The following is a 22638-nucleotide window of genomic DNA, read 5'->3' as shown; positions in this document are numbered from 1 at the left end:
TCCTCCTGGCTTTGTTGTCTTGAGTGGAACTACTCTAGTTTACACCGGCTGAGGAGCTGGTCCTTTAATGAAAATGAATAATCTATTCTTCACCCTTTTAAAAAACATTTCTCATTGCTAGGTGGACCAACTGATGAGGAAATGTTGGATAAACAATCCAGGTGACCGGACGACCTTTCAAAATCTTATTCAAGGATTTGAGGCTCTTATAAATAAATTATAATTAACATTTTTGTATTGTCAGTGCTTTAAATGTATGTTACATAGAAATGCCCAGGTCCTTTTAACTGCCATAGTTTGTACTCTGCCTATGCTAATCTATATTTAAGGTTTTTTTTTTTCCCAGCAGTTATTTTTTGGCATAATGAACATTTGCATCAACATATAAATCCTCCAGCAGAAAATCTTTAAGCACTCTGCGTCTGTTAGAGTTTTACTTATTAGAAAAGGTTTATTCATTGATCCATCATTCAGATTTTACTGGACTAACACAAATCAGAAAGAACTGTGAAGAAAGGGGATTTATGATGGCCATAGGCAATGTTCCCTCTAATTTGTTCTATCAAGGTGGAGAATAAATTTTATGTGCACCACCAGTAGAAACGCATGCTGTGAGTGCTCTTCTAATCAGCTGGAAGCACATTGATTAGAACTATCCATAGCAATTTAATTGCTTTTTCAAATATGGAATTAATTTTTAGGAGAGTAGAAAGGAGATTGGGGGTAGGGGAAGGGAGGTGGCTGAGCAAAAAAAGTCCTCTCCTTTAGATGCACCAGTATTTTTTAAAATTCCTGGTACATAAAATTCAGTTCAGACACTATCTACATCAATGGTGTCTAATCACACAGCTTTAACCTACAATTTGAAGTCTTGAGTATTAAAAATTAAATAAAACATATGCATGTAAATATTCCAAAAAAGCATTTGCCAGCTTTTGAGAGTTTGCATTACAGTGCAGGAAGCCCAGTTTCTTCTTATAGCTGCTTTTTTTTTTAACTAAAACAAAACCTCCTAAGATAAATACCTTCCATCATTTTTATAGCATCCTATAAACTCAATTACAGTTATTCTAGAATATGCAGGAGAGCTGCACCATAGGAAAGTGGCGAAGGGAAATTAAATACCTTATTTTCTTAACACACCTCCCAAATGTGTACACTAGGCCATTACTATGACGAGCCATGGGAAGCATTCTCCACTGATGTGTGGGTTAGCTTTGACATAAGAGGAGTTAAGAGTAATTCTGAGGATTTTCCTGGATGCTACATTTTTTTGGGCCAGACATTTTCTGTTCTGCACTTCCTTGAATTTCTTAACATCTGTTTAAAAAAACAGAAATTAAATAGGGCTGTAGAAACTTATCCCCAAGTTTCTGCAATAGAAACAGTATTTGGAACTCAACTTGCTGTGCAGTCATCTACCACATATACAATTAACCAGTGGGGCCAGTCTGGGACTGTTTGTTACATACACCAAAACAGATCTTTCAGTTGACTCAAGGGCACTGAAGTCACATTATGTAAACGTGGCAAGCTTTTATCGATGGGAGCTTATTCAAACTGGAACCCTTTTGTGTTTGAATTTAGACAATATTATCTCCCCAAACCTGGATTCTGAAAATTCTTAGAGGGCACATTGTGTTGGCAATAACTGATAAAATGTCTTTAAAGTATAAATGTAATTAACTGAACCCCAAACAGGCAGGATTAATTTTTACAGTATTATTTGTTTATTTCTCTGTGTTACTTAAACTCAGCAGAATCTATATGCACTTTGTTACTCTTTATACAAATTAATAAAGATTTTTTCCCCCTTCATGTGTGTGTGAATTATAAATTACTCTGCAAAGCTGGTACTCTTTTAGGGAAGATAAAATTGAAACTTTGTAACAGCACATTACTGTAAAATGATCTGTTACCATGACTTCTACCGAGTGGAAGTAGGCTAGGGATGTTGTCCTTTCAGACACATTCCACTTCAATTTCAGCAGTAATTTATTTTGTTGAAAAGGATGATGTTCTTAAATATTGCAGATACAATAATTTTAACGAAGTACTGCAGATGAATTTGACACCACTCAATACATATATATGTATAATCTCAACAAAGTCAATAATTCTCATATCAAATGCATTGCTGTTTTGTCTTAAGGAAGGTGTGCAGAGCAACTGGGTTTTCTAAAAAAGTTCTGCATCTGATTTGAAACATTTTAAACTTTAAAAATGACTTAAGATAACTTCAGAATTCTATAAAGAGATTACATTACATTTAAGCCATTACATAGCTGCAGCATTATATCAATTACACTGCCATTGAAACTCAATTTTCCCATCTGTGAAATGAAAAAGGGATTGCAAGAAAGTTAATTCTCATGGTCAGTTGCAAGTATCTTATTTCATAATTTAACATCTTAACGAAAACATAGATTTCCACCTCTGAATATACAAAAGTTGTAGACAAAAATAGCATTTAAGGCAATTTGGTGATAGACTTGGAGCTGGTAAATCAGATTGAATATAAACAAAGACAGAGAAAAATAAAAGCTTTGACAAGGAATGAACCTCTCAGTCCAGTGCACAAATCTGGGAGGGGAAAAAAAACCAAAGAAAAGCACTAGGCAAAGGCAAAAGACTACTTAATCTAGCACTCTATTTCATTTCTGGCTGACAGTTACCACTAGGAGAGGTAATTCCTTGGAGAAAATGACCCTCTGTATAAAAAAATAAGAGAATGGGGCTTAGCAGGAAGTGGTGACAGGAGGAGTCGACAATGAAAAACTTCTGAAGGGAGAGGTTCAAAAGGGATGGACGTGTTTATTTATATATACACCTATGTATAAATAAGAAACCTAGCTGCTTCTATGCTATGCATATGTACCATACTCATAAATGCCAGTGACACTGAATGATCAGCGATTAGGCCTATCTAAAAAGACTAGCTGATGCAAAAAAGACCTATTCCTGCAGTCAATGAACACTCAGAACTTTGGGTCTCAAAAGAGCTGTGGGGATGGCTGAAGCAAATTGTAAAAGTAAATTTGACACCTGGAGACCGCATGGATTAACAAAACCAGTTGGGATAGGTGTTTTAGTACTAGGCAGCATTTTCTCCTCTACCTAAACAATCCAAAAATTAGAGAAAACAAAATTGGCTGTTTAATTTATAGCTTCTTTTTGATTGTATACTGCTCCACTTACAAAATGGTTGCATTTATTTTAGTTAGTTTTACTGTTGCTGCACTTTGAATTTTTGTCAGTAAGTATAGGGTGGCTTTTGATTCTTAGGAGACTCACCCTAGTTCAAATCCAATGCTTAGCAAGAGCTAGTATTTTTCACAGATTAAAGAAGCAGATTAGGGCAGAAACAAATTCATTCACAAAGAGTAAAACTGTTTATAACAATGACCACCATCTCTTGAAAAAGAGTATCAATAGCTAAGATTACACTTTTGTTCCAACAAGCACCAATGTATTCTTGATCGATGCTGGTAAGTTCACAATATAACAAACCATTTACTGAAACACTTGTTAATACTCTGTTAATACATCTGGTATCCAGTGTTTTTGGGAAATTTTTAAAATGTAAAGGCTGTAAATGCATCTGGCTCAATGCTGAAAAAGTTGCAACTGAAAAGCACATGCAGGGAGTTTTTTTTAAACTATAGTTAAGACTCAATCTCAACTTCCGCATCTAAGGAAGAAGTGAAAAGTTCCCCTTGCCACTATTTTCATTGCTTTTGACATCACCAAAGGAAACTTCTTTGCAAGCTTAAGATAAACATTGTCAATTTCAACAGTTTACACTAAGACAATATAATTAAGGGAGACACCTCTGTATTATTTAACAAAAAATTAGCCAAAAATGTCCAACTAGTTGTCTTTATTGCTATATTTATTTGGAAAATTTTGCCTGAATTGTTTCTTTTAGAAATTTGTCACCCTATATAAAGATGAAGTTAAGGCAGTAATAAACACTGAGGTACAAAAAAAAAATCACCTGTTGGCTTTAAAGGCCGGTTTTGTTAATTGGATCTCAGTAAACACTTTATTTTTTTTAGATAGGATTTTGCTTAATTTGATGCTGTGCCCTGAGAGTGCTGGTCAATATATTCAACTGAGCCAGCTTCCAAGGAAGAAGTGAAGTGTGAAGAACTTCGCTTTTCACTCTTTACTGGTACCACCTGTGCAAAAAAGAAAATAAGTAACAACCCTAACCAAGTGGCCAGAGAAAACAGCATTATTTATATTTTTAGAGTTTCAAACTGAAGATGGTGGCTTATGTTATAGGTGTGCTATAAACAGATGCACCTACACTGACTTTAGTTTTCTGTATCAATGGTCCAACTACAGGTCCAGCTAACTCAGTATCCTGTCTCTTGAATAAATAGTGCCAGATAATTGAGAAGGAATGAAGGGAACAGAGCAATGATGAGTTAACCCTCCCTTGTCCACCACTTCCAATTTCTGGCAGTCAGAGGCTTCAGACCACAGACCAGGATGGGCAAATATCAGCCAATGAGCCGGATGTGGTTTGCCAGGGTTAGTCCCAAGTGGACCAACAAAACTATATTTACCTGCACCTCTGCACGTATGGGCAATCACAGCTCCTGATGGCCTCGGATCGCTGTTCCCAGTCAATGGGAATTGTGGGAAGCAGTGTCCCAGTCTTCACTGCTTCCCGCAGCTTCTATTGGCTGGGAATGGGGATCCATAGCCAATGAGAACTGTGATCGTCTGTGGAGATTCAGATACATATAGTGGTGCTGGCTGCCAGGGGCTAATACTCAAAATCACCACTGTTTTACCCCCTGTCCCTGTCCCAGACCATGGGGTTGCGCATCCCTGACTGTCTTAGCTAATAGCAATTGCTTGTCTTCGCTAACAGCCTGTCTTCCATTCACTTATGAGTCTTTCTTTTTTTAACTCAATGTCCCCATATTCCTCATGGCTTAATGTACAGGCATATGTAGCTACTGAGACACTTGAGAGTTTGAACCATTTTCAGAAAGTCCAGCTACATGTGCAGTGATACACTTGTTTGTGTGCATTCACATAATTTTATTTTGGGCAACAGAGCCATCATCATCTAGTGCTGGGATTCAGGCAAGTGTATGAAAGGTTCATGGAAGTAGTTGCACTCAGTAGTTTAAACTAAATATTTTTTTTTTATATATAATTGGACAAATCTTGCTGCAATTACTGCACTATTCTCTGATACTTAATGTATTGTCACAGTACACTAACAGCTCCAAAAGTCATTTTAAAGAATATCTACAGCACTATTTAATTGTGTCTTCTGTCTTGGAAAGATGATTAAATTGAATTATTACTGCTATTTAAAATGTGATTTGAAGGTGTAGCTTTTCAGTCATGCTGAGACTTAGCTTTTTTACTGGGAAGGTAAGTTGCTTCTTCAAAGTGAACTGCTGGCAGAAATCTAGATACCTAACTCATGCCTGCAATGTGGTATTTTAATTAAAGATGCACAGAAGTATTCAGCTATGTCTACACTGTGTTCTTTTTCCAGAAAAAGATATGCAAATTGTGAGCCACAATTTGTGTACCACCTTCTTTTTTTGGACAGGTAGATTTGGCCTGTCTACACCTCCTCTTTCAGAAGATCCCTTATTCCTCATAAAATTAACACACCTGCTTTTTTTGGAAGCTGTTCCAAAAAAGCAGACACATTCCCTAGATATGCAGCAGAGTTTTTCCAGGAAATGGTATCCCGGAAAAACTCTGCAGTTTAGACATACCCTGTGAAATTCAACTACAGTGCAAATTACACTCACCAGAGGAAGGCCCCCTTACTGAAAATAAACCTCGAGCTACAAATATAATGGCAAACCCATCCCATCTTAACTTCAGAAGACCCTGCCAACTTAAAAAGTTCACTTCTGTCTGAAAAATTCTACCAACTATTGATTCAGAGAGAACACCCACAATTCCTAAAACAAGCACATTGCAGAAAGTAATTTATATTTTTTCAGTATGTATATTTAAGTAGCACTACATACATAGTTTCGCTGACTGACTTGGGGGAGTAACAGATTTTCCTGTTTGAGTGGGTCTTTCACGCTGCAAGAGGAGACAAAAAAACAGGAATATTTTGTAATATTACAGAGCACTCAATAATTGAAACTACTTTTTTTTTTTAAATTGACAAAAGTTTTCCTTTAGTGGTAATGAGACACAACTCAATGACAATGATGACCATACGATCCTCTCTTTCTTTACAGTAAAGAAAACAAGAATAAAGAAAACCTTTCCATGTATGAGAAGAATATACAGGATTTGTTGTGATGCTATATTACCCAAAGCCTTCCTTAGAAGATGTGTTCTATGTTATACATAAATGCCATTAGATATTTAGTATAGAAATTCTAATAGTTATCACTAAGAGCATTATCCTGATTTATTTTTACATACCACATCCTGAGCTGTGTGTGTGTGTCTGAAATTCTGGCTTGAAACATGATTTAAAGATGCTGGGAAAAAAGTAGTGCAGGGCTTGCATGTCGAAATAAAGAGCTTTCTTTATTTCAAGGGATGGAATCATCATCTAGTACCAGGATTCAGACAAGTATGAGTGCCCAGCACACTGTATATTTGTTTAGTCCATGCCAAGGAAATGATCCCCAAGTGCCTTCTATGGAATGTGGCATTAATACAAGCTTGGGAGCAAGTTGTCTAACATCAGCTCCATGTAGGAGTTTTCCTGCTTTAACTAGAAAACAGAATATTGAAGAGCAGCTCCCCCCCTCCCACTATTATAATTATCTGGATGGAACCTAATGACAAAGTTTCCAGTCCTATGTTTGGAAACTTAAAAATGAAATCTTATGCTATGCAAACAACACACAAAATACATAATCCATGGCCAGATTTGTTACAAGGTAATCTAAGATAGGGCTTGCTATACTAACACTACATCAGCATCTAGATTTGATCCTACACAAAGCTAGGGCTACCCTGAGACTTTCCCAAACAAGTTGTAAATGGAAAAGCTTTGGAATTAACTTGCTAGGAGCCACAAACTGGAATAAACCCGAACTTTACCAAACATTTTTGCAGGTGGCACAATATTAATTTAGATCTTCAAAAGTCCTATTTATCTTTTAGCCACTTGGTGGCAGCAAGGGACAAGATGTACAGTCACCTAAATCAAGATTCAGCAGTGTCTAAAATCACTCCTCTCACCTTGTTTATTGGAATCTGTGAAGTAAGCTGAAAGCTGCCTGGCTGATACGATCCCTGGGCTCCAGTGTAGTACGAAGGCATAACCGGCAAATAAGTATTGTAGTCTGCATATGATATAACAGGTTCCTAAACGGAGAAGAGGATCCATGATAAACCAAAGGCCAAAACAAAATTATTTATTTTTAAGAAAATTACATTTACTTGACTACAGTAGCTATTAAGTGAACACAGATGGAACTAACTAGAGTCCAAGTTTCTAAGAAACTTGATAATTTCTTGTTCACATATCTTGAGCTATGGCTGCAAAGGGTGCGCGTTTGTAATGCACCCCTGTTGTATTTTACAGCATCTGGTGAAAACTTTAGGTTACAGAACCTAGGTACAGGAAAACTTAGGGAATGCCAAAGACTGTGTTTGGGACAACACCATTTTGCCCACCCAATCTGGTTCTTTCTGTTTACTGTAGTGTCGAAACATATGTAGCATCCTAATGCTAAAGGAGAAGAGGAGACAATGGAGACGTGAAGGAAAATCATTTTACCTGAGAAGCTTCATTTACGCATTCACCTACTCTTGCTTGAGTAGTATTGTATGATTGTACATAATGCTGATGCCACTGCTGGACAGCCTCCTATAAATGAAAAAAAATCTTCACTTCATCTGCTTACTAAGGTACTTTTACTTCATAGCAATTTCCCATGACCTGCACAGGGCCCTAGATTTAATTAAAAATAAAGCTCACACATTTAAAACCAATAATAAACATTCAAGAGAACACTTAAAATATGTTTTAAGTGGTTTTGTGACAGATGTCAGATTAACCACACTAAAATCTACTCACCCAGAAGATACATAGTAATTACATTGCTGAACCTCAACTAGTATGGCATATGTTTGTGATGCCCACTACACATTAAGAAACTTGATTTATTGGTTTGGATTTATTTTTTTACAGCATGTGAAAAGACTTCATTCTCCACTTGTCCTCTAAATTGACACCAGGATCTGAGTGAGAATATCCTGTTTCCTAATGTTATAAAAAGTGGTCTAAATGCACTATCATTTATAGTACCATTGAGTCAAGTAACCACCTTCTTCACAGATGTCTTGGGATATCTTTATCACAGGCCCTAGTCCAAGAACACAATCACCACATGGAACTCTGGTGTAACCAGTTATCTGGAAGTAATAAAGCAATAAAAATATGCCAACCCCCCCATTACAGGAAGGAGAGTACTATTCGCTAACATACCGGTGTGTAATCCCCATACTGTTGAGAATAATTAAAATAGTTTTCCATTACATGTTGCGTTGTTCCCTGAGAGACTGCAGCATCCGCCATGTTGCTTGAAAGCCCCATCTGCTGCTGAGTACTAGCTGCTTTGCTGCCAACTGCTGCTCAAAACAAAATTAATACATTCAGTTTTCATATGCTGTGGAACCAGTAAGGGCCACACACTGATCTTGGACACATTTGTGTCAACCCAGAATAGTGTGTCAGAACTGAATTTTTTATTCTTCCTTGAGGGCTTGCTCATACCTATTCCAATTAGGTGTCCGTGTGTTGTGTACATGGCTGCCGGAAAGTTTTACCTTAGCTGCTACCCTTTGGATTCGCTGTGGAGCCCCTTGGCGTGGTGCCTGTGTGATGCCTATATATATGACCCTGCCGACCCAACCGCCCCTCAGTTCCTGCTTACCACTAGAGACGGCTGTTGGAACTGTGGCTCTCTTGCAATGGCAAGTGCCACACATCCCTAGCATTTAGCGTTTGTTTCATAAAAATGATTGGTTAGCAGTTAGTTAGCATGTATAGCAGCAGAGCTTTCCCTTCTTGCCTGTGTTCCCTCTGGAACCTGGGGCATGCTAAGGTCCCATGGATTCAAACCCTGCAGCTCTTGCTTGAGTTGAAGCATGCCAAGCGCCTCAACTTATTTGGTCTGAAGGTTCACTCTACAGGGGGACTGCTACTCTAGATAGCGAACCAACAGGCCCCTTTATGGGGCTTTCCTCTGAGCTGTTATCATTTCTGGGACTCTTTGCTGAAGTTGAAGTACTTGCTGCTCCAGGAATCTTGAGATGAGTTTGTTGCCCTGGGCCAGGATGGTAAAATATTTTCCCAAACCTGCCTCCAGGCTTCTCTGGAAGCTGGAGACTCAGCAGCATGGGTTATCTCCTCTGGCATGGCCATGCGCCAGGCTGTCTGGCTCCAACTATCAGGCCTTCCTCCTGAGGTCCAACAAACCCTGCAGGACCAGCCCTTTGATGGGGTGGGGCCTTTTTACAAAGCAAACCAACTCAACTCAAGATTTGTACACCATGAAGTCCCTGGGTATGCAGACACCCTCTATGCACCATAAGGCCTTTAAACCACAGTCCTTGGAAAGGCCCTTCCATCCTCATCCCCGGACTGATTTCTTGCATCGGTGGTCTTGATATCCCCATTGCAAGCTGTCCAGGCATTGCTCTGCGAAAAACCAGGGACAGCACAAGCCCTCCTCGGGTTCTAAGTAGGCCTTTTGAAGGTACGTCTGTGAACAGAGTACTGAATCTAACAGATCCTTATCCCTTCCTGGATCGACTTTCCTGTTTCCACTCAGCCTGGGCCAGCATCACCTCAGACCACTGGGTCCTTTGGACAGTGGAAATGGACTGTTCTATCCTATTCTACTTTTTCCCACCATCTGGGAACCCTCTCATGAGCAACTCCTCCTTCAGGAGGTGCACAAGCTCCTGAAACTTGGGGCTTCAGCCCTCAGGGGCAGGAGTTTTTGTTCCTGCTACTTCCTTCCCGAGGCAAAGGGAGGGTCCTCCAGTCCATCCTGACCCTCAGAGAATTCAACAAGTTTATAGCCACCCACAAATTTTGGATGGTTTCCTTGAGCTCCATTTTCACTTTCCTGAATTTGGAGGTTTGGTATGCTGCCCTCAACTTAAAGGATGCCTACTTCCATGTAGAAATCAAACTATCACATAGGTGCTACCTCCATTTTTCTGGCAAGCAACAACCATTTTCAGTTTACTGCCCTTTCCTTTGGGCTTACTAAATGCATTGCAGTGGTGGCAGTCTTCCTCAGGCACCATGTAGTTCAAGTCTACCCCAACCAGGACAACTGGCTCTTACAGGGCCATTCCTACCAACAGCTGGAGATGCATGTTGCCTTCACTTAGGCTACTCTGCAAAGACTGAGCCTGCTCTTCAACCCTGACAAGTCAACTCTTGTGCCCATGCAAAGGATTGAGTTCCATCAAGGTATCAACTTTTCTGCTAGAATGACTCATGGTGCTAATCCAGCTGTTGTAGTCACTTGCTGACTTTCTGGTTACTGCAGCCAGGACATGTCTCAAGCTCACGAGAGACATGGTAGCATGTACATATGTAGTTCTGTTTACCAGACTCCGCATGTGATCTCTCCAGACTTGGCTTGCGTTAACGTATCAACCAGGACATGACAGCATCAATGTAGTCGTCATGGTGCCTTGCCACATGATTCACACTCTCCAGTGGTGGCTGGATCCTTGTGATGATCGCCAGTCCATTTCACGCTCCACAACCAGTCTCTCTTATTACAGATGCTTCTGCTTTGGGTTGGGGCACTCACCTCTGGGACCTCATCACCCAAGCTATGTGACCGATGGATGAACTGTCACTCCATATCGTCTGCAAGCTCTCAGCCCTCTAGCTTTTCTACCATAACTTCTGGGGTGGTGTGTGGTGGTCATAACAGACAATATGAAGCCCATCATCCCCTCTGCGGGAATTGCGCATAGCCCATTCTATTCACCTTGAGGTGTTGTACCTCCTGGAGGTCCAGAGCCAGCTGGTGGATCACCTCAGCTGCTGCTTCTTTGCTCATGAATGGTTGATCCATCTAGACATCCTCCACACCATTTTCCAGAAGTGGGGGGTTCCCCAGCTCGACCTCTTCACCACTAGGGCTAAGTGGAAGTGCTTTCACTTCTGCTTATTTTGAAACCTCAGTCTGGGGTTCATAGCAGATGTGTTGTTGATCACCTGGCATACTGGCCTGATGTATACCTTTCCCCTGTTCCTGTTGGTTCATAAGGTGCTCCTGAAGCTCCACGGAGATAGGATGAATGTTAACCTGATGGCTCCTGATGGCTCCAGCATGGGCCTCTCAGCACTGATACCCCACTCTCTTGGAGCTGTCAGTACAACCACCCATCCCACTTCCACACCGGGCAGAACATTTTTCTCCCAAAGCTTATGGGAACAAAGACCTCCCTTGATATGAGGTGCACACCCCAGACCTCATTTTGCAGGACTACGGGTTTCTTTGCCACCTAGACCTCTGCTCCCTTCACCTCACGAAATGGCAAATTTGTGTTTAAACCCAGTCAAGCTGGCCTGCTTGGAACAGGTCTGACAAGTCCTCCTTAGTAGCAGAAAGCCCTCTACCAGGCACACATACTTGGCCAAATGGAAGCATTTCTCATATTGGTGTCTGCGGCATAACCTGGATCCTTTGATTACCTCCATTCCTCGGCTACTGTAGTAGTTGGTGTCCCTGAAGCAGCAAGGCTTAGCAACTTCATCACTTAAGATGCACCTGGCGGCCATGTTGGCTTTTCAACCAAGGGAGGTGAGTCATTCTGTCTTCTCGAGCCCCTTGGTAGGGTTCTTCCTCAAGGGTATGGACAGACTTCACCTTCCAGCTTGGTGCCCTGTCCTTGCTTAGGACCTCAACCTGGTCCTCTCAGAGCTCATGGGTCCTTCCTTTGAGCCCCTGGCCACACGCTCCCTGCTTTACCGTCTCCCTGATGTCAGAACCCCTGTACACCATCTTTCATAAGTACAACGTCCAGAATCACCCTAATCCAGCTTTTTTTCTGAAAGTGGTTTCCAGCTTTTTCCTTCCATGTTATACCCTAAGCACCACAAGAGCTTATGGCAACATCATTTGTATTCCCTTGATGTGAGGCACACACTCGCCTTCTACATCGACCGGACCTAGCTCTTCCACAAGTCCTTGCAGCTGTTCACGGCAGTGGAAGATTGTGTAAAGAGATTACTTCTATCATTGCCATGCATCTCTTCCTGGATCAAGGCATGTATCTGTGCATGTTATGATCTGGCCAATGTCTCTCCACCACCTCCCACAGTGCATTCCATGCAAGCGCAAGTCGGTGGTGTTTCTGGCTCATGTACCACTCCAGGAAATCTGCAGAGCAGCAACTTGGTCTTTGGTACATACCCACACACCACACTATGCCATCGTGTAACAATCCTAACCGAAAGCGGCCTTCAGTCAGCCACGCTCTGACTCTGACCCATTCTCCTGGGCAAGGCTTGTGAATCATCCAACTGGAATAGATATGAGAAAGCACTTGCAGAAAAAAAATGTTACTTATCTTTGTAACTATTTTTTGCTCATATTTATTCAATGCCCACCCTCCTTCCCCAGTGTCAGAGTAGTTGGCAAAAGGAACTGAGGGGCAGTTGGGTTGGCAGGGTCATATTTAGTGCATCACACTGGCACCACTAGGGGGTTCCACAGTTGACCCCACAGGTAGCAGCTAGGGTAAAACTTTCCGGAAGCCGTGCACATGATGCATTCACACCTGATTGGAATAGATATGAGCAACACATGTTGAAGAACAAGAATTACAAAGTTGAGTAAAAGCGACAAGGAGTCCTGTGGCACCTTATAGACTAACAGATGTATTGGAGCATAAGCTTTCGTGGGCAAAGACCCACTTAGTCAGATGCACAAAAGCTTATGCTCCAATATATCTGTTAGTCTATAAGGTGCCACAGGACTCCTTGTCACTTTTGCAGATTCAGACTAACACGACTACCCCTCTGAAAGTTGAGTAACTATTTCCTCCAGACTTACACATTTAACACATTACACATTTAAACTGCCATCAAAATCTAGTCCAAAATATAAAAGGTCTTACATTTGATGAGGCCATCAGGGTTCTGTTAGCCCTGTGAGACATTTTGTTTACCATCGCCCATGTGCAGGATTGCCAAATTCTGCTGAGCTTCGTCTGCATAGGGTTTTTTTTCCCTACCAGTATAGTCAAGTAACATGCATATAAAGCAAGGGCACATGAAGTGAGGTGCATGCTGATGGCACACAATCTTGACTGAGAGAGCCATACAGGCCCTTTGCATCCCATCAAAGTGTTGCTATGGTTCAGTTGGCACACACAGTTAATTCTAGGTGTGTAAGTGCAGCTAGAAAAACTACTCTGTCCCAGAAGAGTTGGTTACAACAATCTTGCAGCCCACTGAGATTGAGGAGGGCCACTATGTGGCCCACTCACTAGTTTAGGTTGCCCATTGCCTTTCTAGAATATACATGAATTTTGGCAAATATGATAATTCTGAACATTTGTATTAGGATTACTGCAGTACAGAATATTTCTTTAGAGATAAATACTCATATAAACTGTATTGTTCAACTAGAAAATTATGAGAGTTGATTATATCAATTTACTTTTGTATTGAGTTCAAGTTCTTTGAAAGAGAGAATCCAAGGATTTATTAATGACAGATGCTCTGATTGTTTAGTAAGCAGAGAAACAACTGAACCACACTCTGCTCCAGAAAGCTTTAAATTGAATCACAAGCTGTTAGACAAACGTTGCTTACCCGAAAGACACACACCACGTAACACGCTTGCCAAATTCAAGTAGGGATTGGTACTAAGACGGATTTCTTTTGGTGGTTCCCCCAGGAGCGAGGTCTGTTTTTTTGAGGGAATCTGTAACAATGTTATATACTGTCATTCATTCCATTCTCCAGCTATCACACAAGTCACAAGTAAAACCAAAGCAACAACATGTGCTTGTCTCTACATGCCTTTAAGAATGTGCAGATTTCATAGGTCTTGCAGCACAGGTCTTAAAATTGACACCAAAAAGCTGAATAGAAATGCTCAGATTTTAGATATTTTTTCTTGCCAGTCAGATTGTCAGCCAAGAAGGGATGGGGAAGGAGGGAAATTGCAAACTAAGTTTACCCGAGTATATTTAGAACCCCACGGAAAGCCATCAGATTAAAAAAGCTAACAGTAAGCATGTGACAGAAGACTAGCATCAACTCAAGTCTGGCAAACCAAGGATTGATGAACTCTGACTTAGAAAGGTAGAATTTTCTGTGATATACTAATGTAAAATGCCATTCTGTGCTAGCAGTGCTTGTTAAAGGTGAAACTACTTAGAAGTTTGGGCTCCTGGAACTGTGGTGGACTGAGTCTATTGTTCTAGTTTTTGCCTCTCTGTGGTGCTATGGGGTCCTTAACAGGGGCAAGCTGTTTATAGAGGAGAGCAAGAGGTGTAGAGCCCAAAGGCCACCTTATGTATGTGGTATGGCCACGCTGCATTGGATATGAGCACCTTGCCTAAGTCTGCAGGGCTAGCAGGGCTCTCACTAGCATGCTATACAATAGTTGTGAAATGTGGCAGCTCAAGACCAGTGGGGGAAGAGAGAAAGAACAGCATCTACACAGTTATTCCGAACATGCTAAGGAGCACTCTGCTAGCCTGAAAATGTAGAACTATGTACAGAATGCAGCCAAAGCCACTGCTGAGATACTAGTAATCAGAAAACAAAGAAAACTTACATCAAAACATAATAATCTAAGAGATTTCTATAAAAATCAAATATGTTTTGACATAAATACATGTACAGAACCCAGTTAGTGGCTGGGAATCTCTAATGGTTTTTAATAGAGCATTCCAATTTTTTCTTTTGCATCCACAAGCTTTGAAAGAATAAATACTAAACCTGACCTGTGTTTTAAGAGGATGCAGACTAGAAACAATCATACACATACACTGGGGCATCCTGAACCAGAGGCACTGTTCTAGTTTACAGACAGTGAATTTCAACAAGAGTTCAATTTTTAACTCTTAAAAAGGGCATGTCCTGCAGCTAATTTAATCATTACATATAAAGTGGCATGTACAAGAAGACAAATGCTACTGTATTAATTGCTTTGTTAATTCATTTTGACAGTCAAAAGACATTAATATTTCCTTCCCGTAATTCATAACTGAAATGACCTTACAATGATTTATAAAATCATTCTATGATTCAGCAAATATTACAGCGGAGATACTGCAAAAAGCAACTGCAGTTAACTTGTAACTTGAAGAACAACAACAATAAAGGGGGCTGGGAATATGGAAATGCAAAATCTATGTCTAGTTTTTCTTACCCTTGCACTTGTATCAGTGCTTTTTGGTTGACTTGGCTGTTGGGGATGTCCTGTGTGCAAGCCTCCGGCAGTAAAATTTGTTAAGCTCTGAAGATGAGCCTGTGACCCTGAGCCAGCTCCTTCTGTTGATTGTTTATCTTCAGTATTATTTTGCCCTGGCACAGCTTGTCCAGCAAAGGGTTGATTTGGAAAGACTGGCAACATGCCCATCCCTGTTGCTGCCATTGTTTGATTTGGAGTCACATTAGGTGCTGCAGTCAACCATAAATGGAGAAACATTTCTGTTAGACAAGAGTTATCAGAACATCTTGTTTGTGGTTTTTATTAAGTGACGAGAAAAACACTGAGAAGTCTATTTCAGAATTGTCATGGAAGAGATGATACTGGTGGTCAGAAATATTGCAGTAATAAAAACCTGGAGTTTAATTTACAACTAAAACTAGAAAAGAAAACTGTAACTATATTTAATGCTATTTTTAATTTAAACAGCTGCTATGCTAATAAGTGAAACCGACCAGGGTCAGATTCCTTTCTGTTGCCTGAGACTTAAGAAAGTTATGAACAGCAGCAGCAGATGCACCTGAGTGATTTGTCTGTGAGCTCAGGAAAACAACACATTAGTTCACATTAGGAAGATTTTCTTCACAACCAAAAGGGCTAGAAATTCTTTTTATTAAATGAAGGTTCAAATTCTGCAGAAATTGGTGGCCTATATCTTACTGCTCACCTGGGAAACTCTTCTTACCAGCAGTAAGAGCATTATTCAAACCTTGTTCAGGAATATTGTAAAATGAGGTAACTGTGTCTGAAATTATTTATTTAACAAGACTTGAGTGGGACTGATAGTAGTCCCAAAAAAGTGGGAGGAAAATAAAGTTATACTAATCAGAGACCTCTCAGACAGCTCTAAGGCATCTCTATGTGAAGTAATTTGCAACCAAAAGTCACATTCATTAACACTTAGACATGAAACCTCTAATGTTTAATAGAGTGAGTACAAACAAATCGTAGCGCTCCTCAACTAGAGGGATTTATTCACCTTGGAATAACGAATCTAAAAACTCAGACCCTAATTTTAAAAAACAGTTCCAAAAATAGGTAATATCTGTAAAAATAGAGTTCAGGGTTGAACCTTTTTAGTCTAGCACCTTTAGGACATGACTAGTGCCAAACCAGATAATTTGTCAAATCACGGTACTTCAATATTGTCTAGTAGCATTACGAACACTTCCACTGCTTACTGGGCTCTTAGAAGACATTTAGAGGTAAATCAGAGCTAAATAATAGCACAGTACACCGGGAGCCAGTACTTGTAGCTGTAAACAAACTTTATAGGACCACGGGAATGAACATCCGGCTAACTAAAATCATATTGGACCATGGATGTTGTCAGACCACAGAGTGCCAGGCTAGAGAGGTTCAACCTGTATTAGTATTCTGAAAATATTCAAACAATTCCAGAATGTATTCTGCTCTATGAGAATGGCAAGAGAGAAGATACTGGTTTAAGCAAGAAATTCTGCAGAAATTTTTGTGAATCATCAATCTGATGAAATACCAAGGGGGTTTGCAGGCTAACTACCATTCACCTGGCACATAAAAATCTATGAAATGAGAAACCCTTTGTGCCAAACCCCAAAGAAAGATGGTGGAGAGACGCACAAGTATAAGAACCCTGAATGCACCAGAGGGCACAGGATAGTTTCTTTGAAATATATAGAAATAATTCATGAAAGAATTCCTACCAAATAGTCCACTTAGAGCTCAAACATTTAAGAGCTGCCATCTGGATTCATGTCATTCCCTTGTCAAATGTTGGAACCAGGAGGGAGGGAAGATGCTATGGCAAGATTGATCTTAGATGCACATAGCAATTTACAAGTGTTTCCTTAAGAGGCCTGTGCTTCTTGCTCATGTGTTATGAAAGGGGCATTTCAGGCACAAGCCATGTTTTACCACGTTCAGACAGAAACAATGAAGACAAGCAGGCTCAAGATTCCCCAACTGCCACTCACCTACAATTCTATGAAACTGATTGTGTGGAACTTGCCCATCTGCTCCCAATGAAGAATTCCTGCTCAATTTTTTCATCATCCGGGAATAGGGCAGATGTTTGGTTATCCTTCTCCTTCTATTGACTAGCTGTTGAGAAGTCCCGGGGTGCACGCACAACACTTCAGGGGGAACACCTGTGGTACAGCACATTGCACAAAAGGATTACAAAATCAGATTGCTACCAAGGCCTGAATGTGCAGTTACACATAAGAAACATTATGCACAAGCAATACAGAACAAATCCAACAGCCAGTCCTTCAGGTTACCTCAGCATACACTCCGTCTGAAGCCTTTTAGAAAAAATGGAGATATACCAACTTTGCACTGCAATCACCTCAGCTCTCAAGAGAGGTTGGCGTTATGCCAGTCTATATATTTCTGCAGGAGAGACTCTTCCTATAAACATCTACGTGCCTCAGAGTGTGGAATTAGAGATTTAGTAGCTGTCACAGCCTTTTGAATAAGGACTGAAACACACTGCAGAGTAGCATCACATAGCAATGTGCTTAAAGCACACACCTACAAAAAAATAAAGTGAACCACAGCTGGCACTTCTCACCGGAGACCAAGGCGCTAACCCCATTGTCCTGGCCGAATTCAAATATTTATGTTCTGTGTATCTACCTGCTCCCTGCAGTTCTACTTGGCTTGGTCATTTATCTTCATGTCTTGTCACAAACTGTTGCTTAATGTGTAAGACATGTATTCAGTTCCACCTTGCGTGGTCATATTTGAGAGTGAATAAAGTGACTTCTATGTCAAATTTGTATATCTGATAAATTTAAAATAAAAAAATCACACTTTTCTGAACAATTTACCTCTGAGTTACAATATACAGAATAACAAAGATTAGAGAAGAAAGTATTTCTATTTTGTTTAGTTTGTGCATTCAGAACATAAATTTTTGTACAATCAGTTTTGTCGTCTTTCTTGCATAGTCAGTCATTGTCCTCAGTTGTTTGGAAGGGTCTTTCACACAGTAACATGTAGAACACAAGAAAACATGATAAAAATACAAAAATTGACAAAGGAACTCGGACAGGCATAGTACATGACACTAATTTAAATTCTTTCTTTTAAATTAATTCAATTGATTTCAAATTGAGAGAATCTCTCCAGAGCCTGTAAAGTGGCCTATAAAATGCTCTGTGTGAGCCTATTTGGTCATGAAAATAAAACGATCATGTAAAAATAATTCCATGATTTTAGAGGCTGCTGTTCAAAATTTGGCTTGCCTGAGGAAAAGATTATTCCTAGCATAAAGGGGTTAATCAGCAAGTATGTTATATTTAGCCTCTCCTTGGAATATGTGTCCTGTTCCCGTTTACATTTTTTCTATTTTGCTCACTCTTGACTCTTCAGTTATATCCTTGTTTGATTTAAATGATAAACTTTGTAATCGGCTTGAATTAGCAACAAGATGTACGCAACTGTGTGTGTGGGGAGGGGGATATGTGATACCCTGTTAATTATTGGGAATTTGTTTGGATTTTGATGTTTAAGCCACAAAAAGACAGTGGTCTTATGGAGATTTAGATACTGAAATGGATGCCTGGCAAATACAGACCAGGGAAAACAAAAATATGGGAAGCTTCTGGAAGAGAAGGCAATGAAGTCAAGATGTTTGGGACTGAATTCTCATTAATTCTCATCTATGCATGCTTTAGAAGCTAAATGGACACATACCCTATGTTTCCACTTCTGTTTTTTTTCCATAAAAGTTTGCCCACGGGAAAGTCTCTGACTTTGTGCCAGGTAGTGAAAGCAGCCAATGCAAATTGACCAATTCAGCAATAGTCAACAGATTTCTTTTGTTCAATGCTCTTGTATTGCACATTTCAGGGTACAGTGGCTTCCTTATAGTATAAGGTTAACATTATTGATTATCACTTTTGCAAAAAAAGTGAGTCAACTGCAAATTTTTAAAAACGGATACAGTATGCAATAAAATGTAATTTACATGTATGAACTTCTCCATGGTTCCCCATGTCTGCACTCAATGATGGTACTGGCCCCGTTCCCAATACCGTCTGAAGTAACATTGGTAGAGGCTCTCCAAGTAAACCAGGTTTCTATAAAGAAGAACAAGAAGTACTGTAAATGACTTAAGCCATCTTTCCTTAGCTATTCCATAGACTTTCAAATATAGGAAACCTTTTCTATCTATGCTAGATGGTTAAAGTTTTAACAGGCTAAGAATGTCCTGTTTTAGAAAATAGTTAATGAAAGACAGACAGACAGATAACTGAAATTAAAATGATGAACTTACACTGTTAGTTTGAACATTTTGAATTTTCATTAGTTGCTTCTGTGCAAGTTGTAGATGGGAGAGATTCTGCAGCAGTAAATTAGATGTATTGCCCAGAACCGAATTCTGTCAAATTGACACCATATGCATTAGTTGAAGAATACAAAAAAATGATAACTTTGGCACAAGATTTCTAACTGATGTGATATAGGCCAGATACTTTACAATTAACTTATGAATAAACACAACCAAGGAAAACCATTTTCCATATTTATGTTTCTCTGACTCAGTGATTTCCCTTCCACAAAACCAAATCCTGACTTCATTTGCAATCAAAGCTTCCAGAAGATTCCGAATTCCTTCTATCCTTCCTTTTCTCTAGGTTGATTTTCTGGAAAACAAGGGTAGTTTATTGTATTGTGCTTTACAATGTTTTTATTTCTTACATTTTATTAGGTTACGTTGGGATAGCTAGGGGGCTATTATATGCTGCTTTACAGTCTCTAACCATTAATGCTACCTATACAGAGCGGCACTAGACCCTGAACATTCATAACATGTCTAATTATTTAGGCTATGTTCACATTGTGGCTCGTAATGGTTTTTGAAATGGTTTTCATGCACCGTTACACTAAAAGACTGTTGAAATAACAGTCACTTAACAAACCTATTCTATGTTTTTTTGGCTTGCATGATGGTTTAAAAAGAAATGCTTGTCCACGTCAGAGCCTTCAAACCATGCTATAATTTGTGCTAACTACATGAATGCTTGAAAATGTTTAGTCAGACATCACTCTGCACTGGCAGAAGTTCTTGAACATGGTTTGCCACCTAAAACATATGTTTGCTCCAAGTCTCAAAACCCTTTTTCTATAGAACTTGGTCACTTAAAGAATACACTCTGTAGTGTAAGAACAGAATATGGAATAAAGATTATTCACTGTGTGATCACAGTCTTGCTCCCTTTTCAAAAGACTCTATGCTGGACAGACACCCACTAAGGATTGAAAACTGAAGAAGCAGCTGAGCACAGCAAGTAGGGCTTTGCATGCTTTATGGCTGTCATAAGTCTGCCTCAAAAATGTTTCCATATATTTATAGCCAGTATGGTTTGTGTCCCAGTGTGGCAGAGTTGCAGATTCTTTAGGAACTGAACTCAGCACACCTAGTATACAGACATTTATGTCACAGTACAGTCCTTTGTATTTTGGAAATTATTGACAATATCAATACACAAAACAAGGGATCTCTTAAAACCTGCAATGTAGACCGTAGACTCAAAACCCAAATTCTGCAAAACAAACGGGCCAAATCTGGATTAACTGCATCGGGTTTGTTTACTGAGTCCATGCAACTACCCTAAGCATCTCAAGTAGCAATGACCAGCGGTCATCTGTTGTTGCCAGTATCTGCATTTTTTATCATTTTATTTGAATATATTGAGTTACATCAAAAAGAAAAAGTACTGTTCAAATGACACTTTTAGGAACACAAAAAAGTCAAATTTTGTTTGTCTGAATCTTCAAAACAGACTGTCTGGATTAATCCTAGGGAGGAGGATCTATTAAACAAACCATTCAGTTAACATATAACTCTAAATGTTTAAAATATGTTATGTTGGCACATGTCTATCATTAAGAACTACCAAGAGTAGCGAAGTTAAAAAAAGTGTTTAGTGATTCATCTAAACCAGGCATGTCCAAAGTCCGGCCCGCCGTCCAATTGCGGCCCGTGTTCCGGTTTAATACGGCCCCAGAGGTAATTTGGCAATATCTATCTTTTATGGCCCCCAACGAATCCATATGTATTGAGATGAATACATTGTAAAATCTCAGTTAATGTCAGTTGGTCTAAATCAGTTATAAATATATTTGGACACAACATGTATACTTGGTGTTATGTTCCTGTTCATATTTTTTGAACTTAAAAGTTGACAGACAACCTTTATTACCAATAATATGTAATGTACTTTACAATGTTCCTGACATATATTTCAGCTTCCTGGATTTTTTTTTCATCTGGCCTTCAGAAATGAAAGGCAGAGTGATTTAACTCCTGTTTAGATTTGTCATCCATGTGACGAAATGAAAAGTATGCCGTTTGCAATAAACTTTGCATAAAATAGTTAATTTGCATTTAATTTTAATGGTTCAAAGAATGTCAGGCAAAATGGTCGGCCCTCACGCATGTTCACTTCATCAAATCTGGCCCTTTTTGAAAAAAGTTTGGACACTCCTGATCTAAACAGTTCAAATTCTCATCTGTTATATCCTCCTATTTATCTATAACGTAATTATTCCATAAGCAATATATTAGCATCATCATATTTTTAAAAGTGTTTATTCTCAATGTATCATTTAACAAAACCTTGCACCTTCAATTCCATGCAGTAAAAATAATGTGCACAGAATGGAATATAGAGATAGGCTGAACTAGTGCTCTTTTGTCACACCAACAAAAAGCTAGAGAGTAACATAGCTTTTTTTCCCAGTACATCAAAACAACGAATTCCAAAAAAGAAATAGTGACCAGAATCTCCGGCATTGAAGAGTACTCCAGAAAGATAGAATATGGACACAGAAGGGCCAATGAAAGGAACTTAGCTAATTAAATTATGGTCAGTAAATTCAGCTTACTAGGCCAGATTTAGTGACTAATTAAAAGCAGGTGCTTTCATGAAATAATATTAAACACGTGAGTATCCAAAGTGACAGCACGGACTTGTTTGGCTGTAGCAGACTTAAACCAAAGAGCAGTGGATCATCATTAATCACACTGCAACTATGTACAACATGCCTCGTTCCAGCTGTAATTAAAAAGCATTCATGTTGCCTTCCAAGGAAGATCAAAATGTACAAGACCATAGAAAGAGCAGTAGTAACTAAATATATCAGAGGAAAATGTCATATATCTAGTTTAGAAACAGAAGCAAATAACCTCTGT

The 22638-nt window shown here is 39.4% G+C and overlaps 2 protein-coding genes across 9 annotated transcripts in view; one reads left to right on the top strand and one right to left on the bottom strand.

Annotated features, from left to right (window-relative positions):
• JAK1 (Janus kinase 1) overlaps positions 1–1818 on the top strand; it is a 98676-nt gene extending 96858 nt beyond the window's left edge. For all 6 annotated transcript variants that reach the window (XM_075936159.1, XM_075936161.1, XM_075936158.1 and 3 more), the window contains one exon: positions 122–1818. In XM_075936159.1, the coding sequence (XP_075792274.1) occupies positions 122–223 (102 nt within the window). In that variant the 3' untranslated portion in view covers positions 224–1818. The remainder of the gene's footprint in view (positions 1–121) is intronic.
• RAVER2 (ribonucleoprotein, PTB binding 2) overlaps positions 876–22638 on the bottom strand; it is a 74470-nt gene continuing 52707 nt past the window's right edge. For 2 of the 3 annotated variants that reach the window (XM_075936162.1, XM_075936163.1), the window contains exons 7-16: positions 19717–19821; positions 19408–19519; positions 17408–17581; positions 15393–15643; positions 13823–13934; positions 8453–8595; positions 7742–7831; positions 7201–7326; positions 6018–6078; positions 876–4181 (exon numbers count right to left, since the gene is read on the bottom strand). In XM_075936162.1, the coding sequence (XP_075792277.1) occupies positions 4162–4181; positions 6018–6078; positions 7201–7326; positions 7742–7831; positions 8453–8595; positions 13823–13934; positions 15393–15643; positions 17408–17581; positions 19408–19519; positions 19717–19821 (1194 nt within the window). In that variant the 3' untranslated portion in view covers positions 876–4161. The remainder of the gene's footprint in view (positions 4182–6017; positions 6079–7200; positions 7327–7741; positions 7832–8452; positions 8596–13822; positions 13935–15392; positions 15644–17407; positions 17582–19407; positions 19520–19716; positions 19822–22638) is intronic. The other variant, XM_075936164.1, reaches the window with a different exon arrangement.

The sequence above is a fragment of the Pelodiscus sinensis genome, chromosome 9, assembly GCF_049634645.1.
Source record: "Pelodiscus sinensis isolate JC-2024 chromosome 9, ASM4963464v1, whole genome shotgun sequence".
NCBI classification, from domain to species: domain Eukaryota; kingdom Metazoa; phylum Chordata; order Testudines; family Trionychidae; genus Pelodiscus; species Pelodiscus sinensis.
The sequence above is the reverse complement of the archived record's forward strand: the minus strand, read 5'-3'. Positions and strand labels throughout refer to the sequence as shown.